This window comes from Castor canadensis, chromosome 2 (assembly GCF_047511655.1).
Source record: "Castor canadensis chromosome 2, mCasCan1.hap1v2, whole genome shotgun sequence".
Lineage (NCBI taxonomy): Eukaryota > Metazoa > Chordata > Mammalia > Rodentia > Castoridae > Castor > Castor canadensis.
Window position 1 is genome coordinate 198,243,544 of NC_133387.1, and position 19,303 is coordinate 198,262,846.

General features: G+C 41.6%; 1 protein-coding gene across 8 annotated transcripts in view; it reads right to left on the minus strand.

Annotated features, from left to right (window-relative positions):
• The window catches only part of Arhgap42 (Rho GTPase activating protein 42), a 232,319-nt gene that overhangs the window by 156,376 nt on the left and 56,640 nt on the right, over positions 1-19,303 (minus strand). For 7 of the 8 annotated variants that reach the window (XM_074066848.1, XM_074066846.1, XM_020166655.2 and 4 more), the window contains one exon: positions 17,264-17,359. The exons of the other annotated variant lie outside the window; for it this stretch is intronic. In XM_074066848.1, the coding sequence (XP_073922949.1) occupies positions 17,264-17,359 (96 nt within the window). The remainder of the gene's footprint in view (positions 1-17,263; positions 17,360-19,303) is intronic. 8 annotated transcript variants of the gene reach the window in all.

The window sequence follows — 19,303 nt, forward strand, 5'->3', positions numbered from 1 at the left end:
GAGTAAGAAAGTAGTTCAGAGGTGGATACCACCAAATATGATACATGCGTATGTCACACTGCCATGGTGAAACCCACTAATATGTAAAACTAATATGTATTAATCAGTTTTTTAATACTGGGGGGGAAGAACTGCAGGGAGATTTTTCTATCCCAGACCTAGGGCAGGAAACAGACAAAAACTCCTCCAGCATCCATCATAGGTCTTTATCCAGAACAGCTGCTGAAACTGTGTGAGGGCTTCACCTAAGCAAAATCTGAAAAGACTATTTACTGCTGAAAATTTCCAATACTCAAGTGTAAGAAATTATTTGTTATGCTTCATATTTTGTTAATATTAATTTTTATATGAATACCAGCCACTTTTCTGTCTGGTTTTTAGAGTCAGACTAACATCTAATGCAACAGCTGGTCCTTCCATTACAGACTCTGAGCACACCTACATTATGTGACAGAAGCTTGATTCAGTGACAGCTATGTTCCAAAAACAATACTGATACACCATGGATTTTCAATAGATGCACATTAAGTGAGTTGATGAGTTAAACAACACATTGCCACATCTTATTCGCTCTATAAGGAGAGCCACACTAACTCCGGGATTCATGAAATATCATGAAAGGACAGGCCAGATGCTGTGGAAAAGTATGTTAGCTGTCTAAATCCCTGCACCTGTAGGAAACTTTCCTGGCTGGGTCCATCAACAATAATCTCTCCCCTTCCTGTCCATCTGGAGCACACGATTATTGGAGAGCCATCAAAATAGTTTCATCCACAAATTTTAACTTTCCAACAAATTACTGAGCTCACAAATCTTTTTCTAGGTTTTCTTCTTATTGCCACAACATAATATTGGAAAAACACTTTTGGAACAAAAGAAATCTATTATTCAAGGACCTTCTGACAGGTCCTGAGAGTATAAACATTCACCAAGACAATGGTGGAATGACACCCTAGATGATGATGAAGTATGGTGATGACGTCTCTACTTGCCAAAAACATAAACTCTGAAACATTCCTCAACTGTCTAAAATATCTGTGTCCTAACTTAATCTTTTCAGCAGGCTTAAATTCACCCTACTACTTTTGACTAGAAATCCTGTTAGTGTTCTGAAAGAAAGAATGAGAGGGAACAGAGAACAATTCCCCATCCGCGGCTGATGTAACTCCACTATCTCACGTACTCAGCAGTACACTGTTAAATGCTCCAAATCGATCGGCATGGGCTTGATTATTTTCAAAGCAGAGCGCTAGCTGGACAGTTCTCTCTTGCATCCAACCCGTGTCTATATGAAAATCAGAAAGTGTTCTGCTAAGTTCTTCTCCCAGAAGTCTTACCTCAAACGTAATCAGCGCATTACCCACACTAAAGTACAGGTCACAGATTCAGTGACCTATACAATTACAGGACAATATATCATTTATTAGAATCAGCAGATCACCCATGACCTTCACATATACCACAGCAGAGAACTGGGTCAACCATTTTGTTAAAACTCAAGAAAAACGTGAAAATCTACAAAAGCTTAGGAAAGCCAGATTGAACCAGCACTATCACATTTTACAAGTCCAGGTGGTGGCCCAATAATAATGTCACTTTCCTGTTTGGAAGAGAGATGTGGGTTCTGCCAGGCCCTTTCTTAGCATTGCTCTTTACTAACTTTCTCTAAATAGTAAGAAACAGACAGCAAAACATCAACACAACTTGGCCGTGAGCCAGAGTGAGTAAACTGGTCACATCCTCCTAGATCTAGTCACACTGAGAAAAATAAAAGTAGCATCAGAGAACACAGACAATACCCAAGGAGCACCCATCTCTGTACTACAGGCGTAAGGGGCAGCATGTCACAGGCAGCTCATGCCTGGAACTTCCACTGAGAGAATTCTTAATTCTTTGAATACTTAAAAAATCAAAAGCAGCATACAGACTTCAATAAGTAAAGGTCACAGCACTTTAGCTGAGGAATAATTTAACACCCTCCCCCCATACAACGCAACAAGGACAACCAGCTTGCAGAATGCCTGGGCAATAAACACTGTGTTGGAAAAACGGAGGGGGAGGTATTTAAATAACCCTCACTTTCCCACCAAATACTGGGCATCTTTGGTGGCAATTAACAACCCAGTGACAGGATATCCACTTTGCCTGCCCGTTATTTGCCACCACAAGTTTCAGTTGTTATTTGCTGGGACCCACTGCAGACCTTTCCACTCCATTTGTGGCTCCAAGCTCCATGCAAGCTTAGTCTGAAAGTTTTAAATTGCTTCCTAAGCCAGCAGGGAAAAGAAAAAACTCATGGCCCACTGACTAATGCTGGCAGGTCACTATAAATACACACCAGAACTCAGAGGCACTCATCTTTCTGCTAGCACTTCACAGCCCTTGGAATCCAAGGTCTCATATGAAAACCACGTGGAAGCCTTATCTTCAGGACAACGAAGCCTGGTTTTTCACAATGTCCTCCTTATGGTCAGACAATCTAATTGTCAAACACAAACCCAGAACAAAAACTCAGATGGGACAGTGCTGCTCACCTGTAATCCAAGTACTTGGGAAGCTGAGACAGGACAATTGCCAGCATAATGAGTCTGTCTCAAAAGAAAATCTCAAAAAACAAACAAGAAGAACACATCTTGAAAACAAGTCTCTGAAAACCTGGCTTTTGACTCCACTCTTATGCCCCATCAATTCAACCTGGTATAGCACTGCTTTCATGTGAATTAGGTTTAGGAGACATATCTAAGCTGGAAGATCTTATTAGTCATTATTTTAGTAATTAAGAAATGCTAGTATAATATTCTAGCATTGCTTTGGAATTAAGTATTAAAGAACAATAAGAAATACACAGCCTACAAAGGAAAGAAGTAATAAAATTAAACTTCTGAAGCTACCTAGGTACCCTGCGCAGTCAGGACAGCCTGGGCTCTGGCTTAGGACTTGCCCATTACAGCCCACAGGTGCTGCATGGGGTCCAGCAGTGCTCAGACCCTACTCCACACTTCACAGGACACACAAGGAGCTGGCTTATCATCTTCCAGTTTATCCTCCAACTCTACTACCCACACCCATTGTGTGGTTTATAACCTACAATCTAGTCTCCTTCTAAACTCCTAACTCCTTCTCTTACTACCTCTCTTATTACCCAATTTCTGACATTCCATGAGATCTCAGACATCTATGACATCCTGAACCATTCTCCCAACATGAATCCCAACACTCCCTGCCACTGCACCTGACTGAGCTGAGACTCAAAACTTCTGAGCTAACTGCATGCATAGCTGAGCTTCTCTTATCCTTGCTGGCACAACAGCTAGACTCAAAAGAAGAAACAAATCTGAAAGCCAGAGATTTGACCATGAAAGAAGCTGGTGCCACTTCTCCAGACTGTTAGGATCACCCGTGGAAACAGAAGAGAGTTATCATAACTCCAGGGAGAAAGTCATGAGGGAAGTACAGAAATATTCTAGGCTATATATATCATGGTTTTTCCTTGGTATACTCTCCTGAAAGACTCAGGACCTTTTAGTAATAGCTTCTTTGAAAATGCCTAAGTACAAGTTAGCTTGCTTGAGTGTCCAAATACACACACACACACACACACACACACACACACACACACGTATGTGGCTTATATATGTATTATATATGTATTACAAGAAAGGCCAAATTTTGGCAAATGAATATACATACAAGTACCAAAAGGAAACCTTCAATGTCACACAATTATAAACCTCAATTTTACCTGGTTCTCCCTAGTCTCATCACAGTATCTTACTACTTCAAATGAATTTCAGCTGAGTTTCTGCAGAAGCCCTTCCTGAGGCCCCGCCAATACAAAAGCACCAGTGTGCACATCAGTGCACAAGTCACGTGTTTTGTGCTCTTTTCAAGCACATGGGGATATGTCACTGAAGAATCAAGAGCAGTGTGTGTGATGCTGATGTCACCCTGCTTTATCGTTCTGTTTTGTCTTGGTATTTAATCTGTCTCCCAAACCAAAACTGCTGCAATTCAGAAGTCACTTTCCCAAGTGTGAGAACACTCAACAGCGTGGAGCTACTCTTCTTATGGGCAGGGGTGCTGCACATACTGCCTAACTGGACGTGCACACAATGAGCACTGACGCAGGCATTATGCTCATCTCAGAAGGGAGAAGGGAGAATCTTCCAGTGTGACAGCTTGCCCCAGCACCTCTCAGCAAGTGAGTAGAGAAGTAGGTATTTAACTTCGATTGTTTGGTTCCAAAGTCTGCTCTTTTCCAGGAAACTATTATTGCCAAGGTGGAGAAAAAAACAAACAGTAGTGCCAGCCTGCTATTGTGGCCACAGGCAAACAGGCCCAGAGCTGGCGTGCTCCAAGGCTGCTCAGGCGCCAGGTCTCCTGGTGTGGGAACAATCTGCAATCTGTTGCTGACAAACAGCCACTCACACCTCGCACTGCCCCCAGACTTGCTGCCATCAGGAACTGACCTCCCAGCTCTCCTTCACATCCATCCTGAAGCACCCTATTCACCCTCCTCTGCACCCACTCCTCCTGCCCCTGCCCCAGGGAAGCCTCCACATCCGCTTCCTCGCCCAGCCTCTCTTTTCCATAACCTCCTAACCCCCAGTGGCCTCCCTGCTGCAATTCACACACCCACAAGGACACTGAAAGTTCAAGCTCTCTAACCCCCTTGGTTTTGCTTTTTGGCAATCCTTTTCTTCAACTCTGGTTTACTCCTAATCTTATTTCCCACAGTGGCTATCTGACAAGAATGTTCTTTCTCAAGAACCCAGCCCCAATTTCCCTCACTCTCACCAGAGGTCCTGGCCTGCTATTCCTGCAAGAAGTTCACGACACTTCCCTGATCAGTGCTGTTTGCAGTCTCTCCTGTACAGAAAGGGCTCCCCCTCCACAGCTGGCAGGTGCCCAGCAAACTTCCAATCTCACCTCTCCTCTCTCTCTCTTGTTCCCTCCTCATTTCTCCCTCCTTATTTCCCTTAGTCTGCAAAATTACACCAAGAGGCCCCCATCCTGATGAGATAGGAGGAACAGGAAGACACAGGGTGGGAGAATGACATTTATCTGACTCAGGCCCTAGCCCTGGGCAAAGCTCCTTAATGCAAACAATATACATGAGAAAGTCATGTAAACTATCCAAACTGATCACCTTAGTACACAGTTTTCTGACAGGTTTAATAGCATGCATAGAGCTAATGACTCACAGAATTTAACTCTGAACCCAATTAGCTCACCTGTAGTGTACACACTTTCCTACTATTCTGGGTAGAGCCCTACAGCCCTGACTCACTATCCCAAATTTAACAAATCAAATTACCTCTTGGAAATGTCTCCTAGGAGATTTTGTTTGAATCTCAATCTTAAATTGTCAAAGCTAAATTCATGATTCTGTTCCACCCTGGCCATATGAACACAAAATGTGACCGTGACCCCATCCCCTATAACTGCAGTGATCCATTATCCTCAGTCCTTCCTTCCACATACCAAGTCACTGGTGTGACTTCTCTCTTCTACCCTTCTTATGCCCAGGTGAAAATCTCATGTTATCCCTGCTATGGTGTTACCTGGCCTCCCAGCCTGTGTGGCTGTAATTCACTGTGTGTATTAATGCCAGAATAAGACACCTACAGGCTCCTTCGATTATGTCACTTCCCAACTCCAAATCCTTGACTGGTTTAAAAAAGAAAATTCAAACTCCATGCTGCAAGTGATTTGGGGCTTCCATGATGAGCCACAGACAACTTTTCAAGGATTTTGATACAAGATGCTAAAATTTCTAATCTTGAAGTTTGTGATTAGAAAACTACTAGACCTTGCTGTGGTTTCCTTTCCTGTGCCTTTTCTTTTCCTGCTTCCTAGGTGCATCTCATCTAGCCATTAGGACCCAGTGTAAATAACTCCTCTATGTGGACATCTCCTGGTGTTCCCAGACAGGAGGGAGTCCTTTCTCTGGCTTCGGTACTGTTACAGCATTTCTGTCTTTTTTTACACATCCAAAACAGGCAGCACACGCTCCTTAGTATACAGTAATATTATTAAGTTATTTTTACCCCTTTCATATTTTGTAAACCCAATAAGGATAAAAGAGGATTTTATTCAGGTTTGTCGGTGCTATACAGTTCTCTATACTCAGAAGACTGTCACTGTTGGCATAGAATTCTATAGAGTGCACAATCCACATCAGCACAAACCATACCTTGTATCATTTTAATTTGAAAGGCTGATTTTTTTTTCAGCCCTAAGACATCTGCAAGCATTACAGGGCTATCTCTGATTCTATTGGCATATCCTTCAAACAAAACCATTTCTCAGACTGTGAGTGACAAGAAATAACTAGGTTTCCTTACGAACACATGGCATTTACAGCTTTGGTGACTCTACTGGTAAAACCCTGAGCATATGATGGTCCAAAGAACATATACCTACAATAGACTAACATACAACCCCAGCCTTACCCAGCTGTGCCTTGGCACTGTTTCAAGTAGTAGTTTTCCACCAGCTGAATCAAGAGTCAAACTCTCCATAAACTTAAAGGCTCCTGAGGTCCCAACCCAGGGGGGCCCACATCAGTTCAGGTCTAGGGTAGAGCCCAGGAATCAAACTGTTAAGACCCACAATTAATTTTGATAGTAAACAGACTGGCATTTTCCAACTTCAAGAACAAAATAAGCTGGTGGAGTACCTCAAGTGGTAGAGCAACTGCCTAGCAAATGTGAGGCCCTAAGTTTAAACCCTAGTGCTGCCAAAAAATAAAATAACTAAATAAAATAAAATAAAATGCATGCTTTATTTGAGGAATTAAGGGCTTAAGCCATGTTTAAGTAGGAAACAGTACATACTGTAACAAGATTTGTAATATTTCCTTGAACATCTTCCTTGCTTGAAGCCTGTCTACGTTTCAACAATAAAAATAGCATTCTGCTCTCAGAGATGCCATCTTGAGTCCCAAGAATCAAACATGACCCCAGAGCTCTTCTCTCTGCAGCCCTGAACTCAGCACGCCTATCCTTAAGTCTACCCTGGACAGAGAAATTACTTCAAACTAGCACCCTCCCCTTTTCTTGGTCACATATTCCTATATAACTGTAAATGCAAATGTTTGTTTTACTTTTTCAGGCATATTACTCAGTGTATTCTAGTTCTCCAACCTTTTCTTCTGCATTCTGTTTCCTTCCCTCTCCTTCTCTTCTTCATAGCATGTATGTTTTTCCCTGCTTTTTGCTCAATGAGTTTCACTAATTTTTGGGGAATTTGTCCTCCTAACTCACCTCTTTCAGACACAAGCTCCAGATGTATGGTCTTTTTGACACAAAAGTTTTATGTGCAAAATTAAACTATAGTTTTTATTATTTCATTAACATTTAGAAAAATGCTCCTTTGCTGATAAAGGATTTGTTGACAAAGCTCATCTGACTCACTCTGAACCAGTAAAGACTTCCGTGCTGCAATTCATCACTTATATGGATCCAGAATGAACCTCCTCAAGGGCTACTTCAATCAGTGTCTCCTGAGAACTTGCAAGTTAAACCCCAGACTGCACAGCAAAGCCCTCTAGGATATTCTCTGGCTCGCAACCCTTAATCTCTAGCTAAGAGTCTATGACATCATAGGTTTCTTCAACATTGCAAATTTTAAGACAATGAACATTCAAGTGCATAGAGAGACTAAGGATGCCAGAGGAGAGAATGAGAGCCAATGAACTGAAGCAGGAAGGCAGAGAACTGGAGAGATGCTCCAAAAAGAAGTCCAGTGCTGGGATGAGCAGGTCATCTCAGAAGCATTTATGCCCTCTGCACCAAAGGGCTTCAAATCTGCAATGTGAAGAGTTGTTGGGTCATGCCAACCTGTGACACAAGGGATAGAGGATAAAATGAGGTTCATTTTATGGATGGTTTGTTGCAACACCACAATCTCAAAATTGTAGACATCTGTATATTAAAAGTGTTACAGAACAAAATTTAAATAATCTTCCCTTTTTGTATATCCAGAGCACTTACTACAGCTTAAGCTAATAATGAACTTACACACTTTATCATCCAACCCCCCAGTAAGGATGCAAAGCTCACTGGAGCAGAGATTTTGGTTTTGCACACTGATGTATCTCCAGCACCTTCAGCACCCTATATTGTACATGGCAAATCACAGGTGCTTTGTAAGTATTTATTAAGTCAACCAAGACTCAAAGCCCATGAGCTAGGAGCCAGTCAATCAAGGTTTCAGTATTGTGTGACTTCAGAAGATCACTGCTCCTCTAAATCTAAAGGAAAATGGTGTTAGCTCCCATGTTCCCCCACTTCTCTTTCTACTCTAATTAAATTTGAGATTCAAGAAAAACAGGGCAGCACTTCTGTCAAAAGAATCATTTTCTGATCAGTTTAAAAAAAGAAAACAACTCAGAGAGCTCCCCACCTCTCCACTTCCACATGTTCATGAAGGAGGGAACAGAGCCACTCAGAACTAGAGAACAGAGAAATGTAGCTTCCAGAGAACCCCACACAAAGGAAATAAATGTGGGAAAATATGATCCTCAGCTGTTCCCCAGGCTGGATGAGGATTCACCTTATACTCTACAGAGGCAGAATAAACTCCATAGGGCAAACTTGGAAAACATGGATTAAAATATGGCTCTCAGGGCAGAACTGTGGGGAATGAGCTATCCACTGACCTTTTTCCAATTCACCTAAGTGCGAAATAACGCCACAAAGCCTGCCATTTACTTTTCTAGTATCTGAAGTTTACCAATAAGCCATAAAACAGAGTTCTGCATTAGGCAAAAAAAAGAAACCTCAAAAATTATGAAATTATAAGCTAATCATGTGATTTCAACTTACTAAGACCATTCTAGTGATACACACAATCAACGAGAGGTCCTCTGTGGCTCTGTAGGGTAATGCAAGTGCATACAGAGAACACAGTATCCACAGCTTGCATTTAAAGTCAGCTGCCCAAGCCCAACTTCCCTCTGGAGACATGTCCAGAGAAAACTTGCAAAGTCAAACATTAAGAAAATCTCATCCACAGCAACCTCCTTAAATCTCATATCAGGCTGCCAGATTAGCCTTCCAAAAGGTGCCAAATTAGCCTTCCTGTGACTTCTCTGCTTCATGTTCTGCAATGGTTTCCCAGTGCCCTTGGGTTAGAGTGCCATGGGTCTCCCTGCCCAGACCCTCCACATGGCACTTTCCCCTTGGCTGTCCCCATTCCACCTCCAGGCTGTCACTCATCCTTTCCCTCAATCTGGGATGTTTTCCTTTCTGCTGCACCTAACACTTCATTATGCCTCTTTAAACCTCAAGCCTCAGAAAGGGGACTTCCCACCCACTCAACAAGGCCTGGCCTATCTTGAAAATGTTCTCAGCATGATATAATTTGCTTTTGTCATTTTCAACACGCTCAACAGAATCGTGACTTGAGTGTAACCCAATGAAAGTATAAATATAAATTACCTAAGCCACCAGTGGTGCATCAGACCTGGTTGGCACTTGAGTCCTTATTGAATATGTGAGTTTTACCAACAGGAAATGCAAGCACAGGCAGGTGAAGAGTGGCAGGAGAAAGCTACAAAGCAGGTTTCCCACACTCATACCTACGCGTTTTGTTTTGGCATAGTGCTCTTATTTAAAAAAAAAAGGAAAGAAAAAAGAAAAACCCCATCTTCCTATTGGTGTCCAGCAATCTGCGCTGACACACTCACTCCATCATGTTCTACAGAGCCAAGCCCAGATGGGTTAGGTCAACAGCTTTCTCACCCTCTGTGCATGCCCACGAAAGCAACAGGGCTGTTGATTTGGGGACTAACAAATCTTAAGAGTGTGTGAGCTCACAACGCCAGCATCTGCAGATAATGAGAACCAACTGCACATTACCAGATCCCAAGGTCTAAGCAGGCCAGCGCACTGATTTCAGCGTCTGCTCTTTTTGTTGGAATTCTTTTTGAAATACTGACAAATCACTAGACATAGATAAAAGTTCTTTCACTCCTTATTTTGAAATAAGCCTTTTTTATGTGTTATCCTAAAAGAGAGGGATTGTTACCATCTAACCCTTTAGTCTATACCACGCAAGAGGGCAAAAGCTTAACCACCCTTTTACCATTATATCCTCAGGGTAAGGCAGAGCACAGGAAACATAACAGACAATCAATAAACACTGAACAAACTAGAGAACAGGAAAAGCTCCTTAATCCTCAGCTGAATTTTCTAATATTTACAAATATAAGGAAACTGAAATGTTTAAACCATGTGTGCAGAAATTACATTATGTATATGTTCATGTGTATATTTACATGTTAACTATGCCTCAGATGTTAGCTTATTAAACTGAAAAGAATTACGTTAGACTTATCTAAATGGGTACACATTTTATGTTTTGTTTGTTTTTGAGACAGGGTCTCACTGTGTAGCCCCAGGCTGACCTCCAACTCAAGATCCTCCTGTCTCAGCCTCCTCAGTAGCAAGGATTACAGGCATGCACCACTTGTACTTTTTTTTTATTCATATGTGCATACAATGTTTGGATCATTTCTCCCCCCTTCCCCCACCTGCTCCCTAACCCCCTCACTCCGCCCCCTCCCTCTCCCCCTACCCCCCCAATACCCAGCAGAAACTATTTTGCCCTTATCTCTAATTTTGTTGAAGAGAGAGTATAAGCAATAATAGGAAGGTTTTTAATATGACTGAGATTCTATTTACATACCTCCGGCTGATTTGTTCCTGTAAAGGTTTCATAGGCTTTTCAGAAAGGTTATTTGTTCAACAATATTAATAAATAAATCTGTAAAGCACTGGAAAGTAAAACTCACTTCCTGTCTCAAACAGCATTGAATTCCCTGCAAGAAACGGTCTGAGTCCTCAGGGTAAAGACTGAACTATCTAGCAGAACAAAATCACAAAGGAAAAAGGTTTCAGGAGACTCACATATAATCAGTGAGTTATGACAAGTTTTCATATTGTTGTTTTGCATTCAAGCCTCAAAGTTTAAAAAAATAAAACTAAGCCTTTGAGTTTCAAATTAAATCAAATAAGCTTTAAAAATATTGATGACATGATAACAGCGCCTTTCTCGAGTAGCACACTTCTGTGGAGAGGAACACCACAATCTAAAATGTGCAGCCCTTCTAGCTGTTTCCATCCTTAATTGTGGGTGGTTTCTGTGTGGGTGTAAAACTAAGGGTGGTAAAAAAAAATGGAAAACAATAATTCAATTGTCCAACTGAGAGCTATTAAAGAGTAAAATATGCTTCCTCTGCAGAGTTCAAAAGAAAATGTTATTTGTCTAAACAATTTTGGCATTTGAAAATGTTCAATTTTAATAGAGAACTTCCTGATTTATGTAACCACATTTAAGTATGTTGTAATGAGGGTTTATAAAAAACTGACGGGTCTTCCTTTTGATTCAGCAAAGGAGTAGGCAATCTGTTTCCTACTGCATTGAGTGAAATGTCACAGGTCTCTTTTAGGAGAGTTCAGTTGTGGCCGATAAAGGTATTGTCTTTGGTTTACAGCTTTTCCGAAAAGAAAAAGTATCCCAGAAGAGTTTCATGAGCACGAACAGCGCACTTTATACCATCACACTGTGACTGCTAAGAGCAAGCACTCCATACGCGTGAGCATTTAAGTTGAAGAAAGTAAGTGTGTTTTCTGGGATTATAATACACCAGTTTTTAAAATCGGAAGCACGCACTACCTCTCAGAATGTTTCTATGCTACACGGGAATCCCTTCAAAACCCCAAAGCAAACAGTGGGCCATACCTTCCCCCTCTGGCCTCCATTCTTACTTAGACAACAGGAGAGACTGGCTCCACGTGACTTCACAGATGCATTCTCAAAGCGAGTAGACTGACTTGGCTAAAAATCTATTCATTTTTGCCACAAGGAACCTGAAGCCTTTCCAACCACACCCCTGAAAAATGTCTTCACTTGACACCTCAGAGCAAGCACCAAAGATCATCACTCAGAGTTCCAAGTGTGAACAGCGTGACTTCTCGCTCACAGTAGAGTCGCTTTACCACTGCGTCACCCTGATGCACACACAGCTTCAGAGAGGTGATTAAGCAACAAACGCCTGCACTGGCCAAAGCCATGCAGCCTCACTAAGACACAACTGAGCTCATGTGACTTGAACGGTCATCTGTTTAGACTCAACTCCTACAGCCTCTCCAAAGATAAAGTAAGAAAGAATCACAGATGTAGAGTGCACCGAACCCAGGCCACATACAAAACTTGGTTCAAATTCAAGCTGACTCATCCACCAAATATATGCACATATACTATACCATGCAAAACTAGTTTTTAAAAAAAATGCAGCATGTTCTTCTAGTGACTAAGCACTACCCATCCGTGTTGCTATGTCCGCATATCTGCATTCAAAACAGAATAAACAGTGGGACAGGAATATAGCAGTTAGATCAGAAGTAGTTGAGTGACTACTAAACCTATATTTTGGTTTGAATAACCTAACTGATTCCCTCATTTCTCCACTTACAGTTTGGAGATACAGCTTTCGCTGACAAGTGACAGTGTGTTGCCTATTTCTACCCCAAGAATTCCCTGTTTAGGTGTGTCTAAAGGAATGAAGGCCCCACCTAAAATACTTACTAGTAAACTGCTCTGCTTCTTGATACATTAAACATTTAATGTATCAAGAATTTAATCTTCTGAGTGCAAAGCTCATATTGTCCAGGACTTTCCCAGTCACCTACCCATCACACCACATCACTGACCAAGCTGTTGACCCACAAGTACAAACAGACTTTTCCATGGCTTCCAGGATTGCACATAATAAATAAATTTTGCTTCATATTGATGACTAACATTTTGTTGGCACTAATTCAGCTTAACTAACAATATCAATTTTTTAAAGTATCTAGACTTATTTTTAGAGTTGGGCTTAAAGAGTTTTCAAATTAAAGACATTCTAAGTACAGGAACAAAATGGAGTGACTTGCATGCTCTAGATCTGGGCTGGACATAAATTCTGGAGTAATACACTAAAATACACAGCCTTCATCATCCTTTATGCTACAGTGCTTAATTAAGCTAGCAAAATAACCTTCCTCACAGGCATACTCACGGTAATGTACTTCCGAATAATTGAGCCAAACCTCTGTAAAACAGTTTTCAAGAGAATAAAATTTTATTTCCTAAACAGCTTTTTACTTCCTACTGGTAAGGCTTTAAAGCTGTGCACATAATTCATGTTCGAACGTTACTGGCTCCCATGCACGTATGTGTACCAGGACTGACACAATGGGCATTGTGTTTTTACATGAACATGCATATTAGTGCATAATTATAGTTAAACAATAGTATGTTCTGTATCTTTTCTACCACTATAAACACATTCAGAGGACTGAAGCTTCTATTAGTTTATAATCAATCCCTTCCATCACCAATTTCCAAGCCCCAAGTGTTTAGCTCTGTACCCCTAAATCACATTTCTTCTCAGTTCAAAAGCAGTACAAAGGGCAGGCGTGGCAGCAGCCATGGAAATTATGGGGGATGGATGCAGTGGGCTGCTTCCACTCATTCAGTGCTTGCTTATCCTTACAGAAGTGGGAACTGATGGCCTCTCGGGTGCTTGTGGATGGAAAGGAGGGTGTCAAACAGGCAGGGAGTTGCCCTGCTTGGGACTTCAGTCCTAGAAACAGTAGGCCTGTTCTCGGGGCCATAGGAATTCCCCACTGGGTCATGAATGATCCATCTCACTTTGCTTCCTTGCAAGCCAGCAATGTCTCACTGGCACCAGGAAAAAAAAACAAAAAGCCCCAGTGAGCACAAGGCCAAAGGATGTGGGCAGAAGAGACAGCTGAAGAGCAGGGGAGATTGACAAACCAGACACAAGCCTACATAAGGCACAGAATCCCGGAACAGCTTTCATAACTTAGGGAATTACACTGACACGATAATTCTACATTCTTTTCTTATTTTGCTCAAAATCTGAACTTCACCCTGTTCCACTGCAAGGGTACTAAAGATGAGGAACCTTACTCATCTTCCCACTCTCCATCCCCACCGCCATCCTTACACACAGAAAGCCTGCCACCATCTCTTCTTCACATGTCAGAAGGCACAGGCATGGCTTCCTCGTGAAAGATGAGCATTTCGTTAAGTCACTGAATTTCAGTCAATCACGTCACTGTTAAGCCTCAAGACTGCTCTGGCTGACAGTGTTCTGGCTGTTAGTCAATGCTGAAAGGCACAGCTCTCTGTACCTCATTCCTTCTTCAGTAACTCAGGAGTAAGGTGCATCTTAAAGCTGGGGCTTCTTCAGCTGCGGGTTTGTAAGGGCGATCCATCCCTGCGCCCCTCCACACCAGCCTCACGTGATGCTCAGATTGAGGTACACAGAAAACTCCATGTTAGGAATGGTCAGCCAAAGTCTTCTATTTTCTACAAAGTTTATTTTAAACCGTTTGCAGTGCATTTGGAGACTCAGTTAAAGGATCAAAATGTTGGATGATCGGGACATGTGAATATACCTGTATTTTCACATTAGTCGTAATAAATCATTTCGTTCAGGGCTGGGGACACGACTCAGTAGTAGAGCACTTACCTAGCGTACAAGGCCCTAGGTTCAATCCCCAACACCACCAAAAGATAAGTAAATCATTATAAATCGTTTCATTCCAAGTCAGGTTTTCCTAACAAAAGAAAACCAGATCACTAAGTCTCCTGATCTAAAATTAGCAAGCAGCCTTACCCCTGCATATGACTCACCCATCACCTAATCTCCAACCTATCACCTAACTTCTCAAAGCCCTTAGACCTTAATTTAATCATGACTGCCTAATATATTGACGGGGACTTCAGTTTTGGAAACAAGAGACCTGCTTTCAGGAACACAGGAATTCTTCACACCCTTCAAATCTGGTCTGTAAGCAACACACCATATTCCTTTAGCCAAAGTGGAAAGAATCAGACCATGACTGAGAGATGGAGCTCACCACAATCTGGAGGAATCACCTAACATCTGTCTGGAAGCCATATAACACAGTGATTGAAAACCCTGCCTCTGCGGTTTCTACTTTCATATGTGACTTCGAGAGAGCTTTTAATGGAAAATAGAAAATGCAGAAAAGTGTTTATTGTACTCTTAATGGTGACAACTTCAAAGCCAGGCAGAGTACCTGGCTGTTCTCTGGAGATCACTTCATAAATTCAGGAGTATGAACCCGATAGAATCAGTCATGAAACCATCAACAATAACAATGCCTGTGAAAATCCAAGAGTATTTGCTGTACTTCTTTCCAAAGGAAAACTACTGACTTATGTCATTCTATTGGGAAAAATATGCAGATATGTGGAAAAAAAATAAAGTTTATAAAAAAATTATGTCATATATTCAACAAACTAACTGAAGATCTATTACGTTATAGGCCTCTACCTTCAGAGAACTCAGTTCTGTAAGTAAGTGAAAATAATTATTATGTGAATATGTAAGTATTGTTTCCAAGTAATAGTGTGTTATTATCTTAGTAACATAATCTAGGCTTTTATCTATCTACATTGAGGGCCAGGTATTTATGACATAATGTCAAGAAATGACAAGCATGAGCTGGCGATGCAGCTCAGTGGAACAGACCTTGGGTTGGATCCCTAGCACCACAAAAAAAAAGTGATCAAAATGACACAATTGTTCCAAATGTTGACAGTGCATGTCCAGTAATGCTGGTCTCCCCCATTCATCCTATGAGTGAAAGAGGAAAGAGCCACACTGCTCAAGGGCCATGTGGCAGGGCTCTCTCCCCTCATTCTAGAAATTCCCTAACAGGCATGGCTTAGCACCTGTCATCCCAGACTGAGCAGAAGGAGCCCTCCATGGTCCCAGAGACAAGACATCACTATGATCCCCTCAGAACTCACACTCCTAAAAGGGCAAGTGTACCAAGTGACCAGTGACATAGCTCAGAAAGCCCACCACCTGGTCCACAATCATTGATGCCTAGTGTAAATCCCATAGGCAAAAACAGCTTATCCAAAGACCGCAGCACATTCTGCCCTGTGATTTCTCCCAGAGCAGCTTTCATGAATATAAGCAAGCAAGTGCCTCCCGATAACGAGAAACTCACGCAGTCTATCTTCTCCTGACAGCTTTCCTTTTGTGGGGAAAATACTGCCCGCTCTTTTCAAAGCAAGGTTTGGACTCGCTTCTGAGGTTGTCAAAGCTAATAAAATGTATTATTTAGAAATACAGGCAGAACTGATAAAACTACTGAAAAGAAACACTGGGCAGAGGAAGGGGAGGATTGCAGAGGGGCATGGAGAGAAGGACATGTCCCCGCTGCTGAAGTGTGGTCCACAGACCCCGAGAGTTGACACCACCTTCCGGTCTGTTGGAAATGAATCAGAATCTGTGCTTAAAAAGATCTCCAGGTGCTTCAGATGTGCCTTAGTCTGGGAATCACCATTCTAAGCACTGGCAGTGTTGTGTTTTTATACCTGGAAGGTGGAAACACTTAGTATTAATCTCTGAGCTGCCCACAACATATATCGGGCACGCTTCTGAAGATGGGACACATCTCCAATCTAGCCCCAAATGGCCCTCACATCTCTAAACTGAAAAGGAGGGGTCTTTAACAGTGGGGGGAAAGAAGGCCACATGAAGCTGATCTTCAAACAGTAGAAACTCAGGTACAGATGAAACTTCAGAGACCACAGAGCCCACGCTCTTCATTTTACAGGAAATGAAGTCATGTGATTCAGAAGGAGGAGTGTCTCCCCAGCTGGGGTCGATCACTAAGTGGTTGTGGTAAAGTCAGATTAGGGCTGGAGTCTTCTGATCCCCAGTAGTAGTGGGAACACTAGTTTAGACATCATCACTGACTAAACATGACTTGTTTTCTTTATGACAAATGCTTGCATTAAAAAAGAAACCAGTACTAACTTAAGAGACAAGGAAGATTACTCTGAAAAACCGCAGCAAGTATATTTTATAGTCGATACTCAGCACACTTGTCGGAGTAAATGATTCACTTTAAGGCAGAGACAAACACTGTTATCCAGATTTTTTCAGAGGACTGGCCTGAGTTGTAGAATGATTAATTTCCTTATGGAAAAAAAAAATCACAATTTCAATTTAAAAACAATTTATAATATTCTTTGCCACAGAAACTCTATGTCACCCTGACAGTTTTATTGAAGTCAGAGACTATTTTAGATGTTTATTTGAGGTATGTGAGTCTATTTGATTTCAAGAATATAAACGTCTTAAATTGGACTTTGGACATTATAATTTAGGACAATGAAGAAGGGAAGGACTCACCAATACTAATTTCATCGTCCGTTTCTGCATCACCAATGCATTCGAACTGAAAGTCCTGGAGTGACTGGGAGAACTTCTGCACTGCCATAGACAGGTCTGAAATTAAAAGGATGAAGACATGAGTACTGAGGCATTTCCACATGTGACACTGCTTAACTACAATTCTAGTGTCATATTCACCAGCTGCTTCTTCAATTTTTAAATTAGTGTATGTGAGTTGTCCAAAGAGTGTCATTGTGGTATTTCCATACCACAATGCATATAATGGATGCAAATTCACCTCACCTCTTGCTCTTCCTTGTCCCCCTTCTCCTTTTTCAACCAATTTTTAAGAGGTTTCATTATTATAAATTTTCATCCATACATATAAAATACTTTGATCCTATATACAGACAATATGACCCTATACTTAAAAGACCCTAAAGATTCCACCAAAAAAAAAAATCTTGGAACTGATAAATACTTTTGGCAAAAGAGCAAGATACAGAATCAACTTACAAAAACCAGCAGTTTTTCTATCACATCAATAACAGCTGAAAAAGATATCAGAAAACAATCCCATTTATAATAGCCTCAAAAAATTAAGTATCTAGGAACAAACCTAGCTGAGTAGATGAAAGACCTCTACAATGAAAATTATAAAACTTTGAAAAAAGAAACAGAAGAACACCCTACAGAAGATGGAAAGACCTCCCATGTTCATGGATTGGCAGAGACAAAATTCTGAAAATGACTATCCTACCGAAAGCAATCTACAGATTCAATGCCATCCCCATCAAAACAACGAGCAGCCTTTAAAATACCAGCCCAACAAATGTAAGCAAAATTTAAAGAGGCTACTAAACAATTACTTCGGAAACTGGATTTGCTCTGCTCAAGAAAGTTGCACTGAGCATGGTGGTAGCAGTCTATAATCCCAGTATTGGGAGACAGGAGAATTTTGAGTTCGAGGCCAGCCTGCAATGCATAGTAAGACCTTCTCTCTCACCCACAAAAAAGTTTTGTGTCACATGTGGAAGTCAATTTACCAAAGTCTTTGTATTAAGGAATTACCAATCACATATCATAAGTGAAGCAGTCACTTAGAAAAAGAAGGAATGCCACTGAGGTTGGTTACTAGGGGGCAGGGGCACCAGCGGCTGGCTAGAATGGGTTCTGTACAGACCGTGGGAAAGGAAGGAATGTGTCTCTGTCCGTAAAGCACTGGTTTAGATCTAGAAGGTGAAAGATGACCTGAAAGGCTGTTTACAAATAACTGAGTTATAGTAGACTGAATCTAAACACTACCCAAAACCCTAACTCCAGCCCAAACAAGGCCCAGGGTCTAACCCAGAAAAAGAATTCTTTATTTCTGGGGAGGAAAAAACAAAAGCCCCTGACATACAAAGTAAAGCCCTGGGAGGCAATGGCTTAGAATCCCACCTCACGGGGAGGAAGAGTGCACGGTCCAGAGCAGGTGGCCTGGGCTGACATCCCACCCCTATCGTTCCTTGTTAAGTAACCAGGACTAGTTACTTAACTCCTCTGGGCCTTTGTCCGCTCCTGCATAAAAATGAGGTAAGAGTGGCACAGCCATCTCACAGGACTGCTTTCAGAATTAAGTGATTAATATTTGCAAAGGATTTAGAACAGTGCCTGGCCCTTAAGCACGATTTGAATTTGTTAAAGAAAATTAAAAATAATAAACTGCACAACATAGCATCAAGGAAGGAGTCTAGGCCCATCCTTCAGAACTACTCTGGTCTCTTCTGCTGACCCAGCCACAGGGATCTACACCACTAATAAAATGTGCTTTTTCTGGAATTCATTATACATGTCATTCATCAGTTCAAGTTCCAAACCTGAATCCTTATCTCCAGCACAAGGAAGAGGAAGTGACAAAGATGTTCTCCTTCAGTAAACCTTAGTCACACTCCTCCAAGCCCTCCTCTCAATGAGGTCCCCAACCTGCTGGGTCCATGCAGCCTAGGTTACCAAGGATTCTGCTGACTTAGTTTAGAGAGGCTCCGCCTACCTCAGTGTCTGTTCGCATTTCTCAGC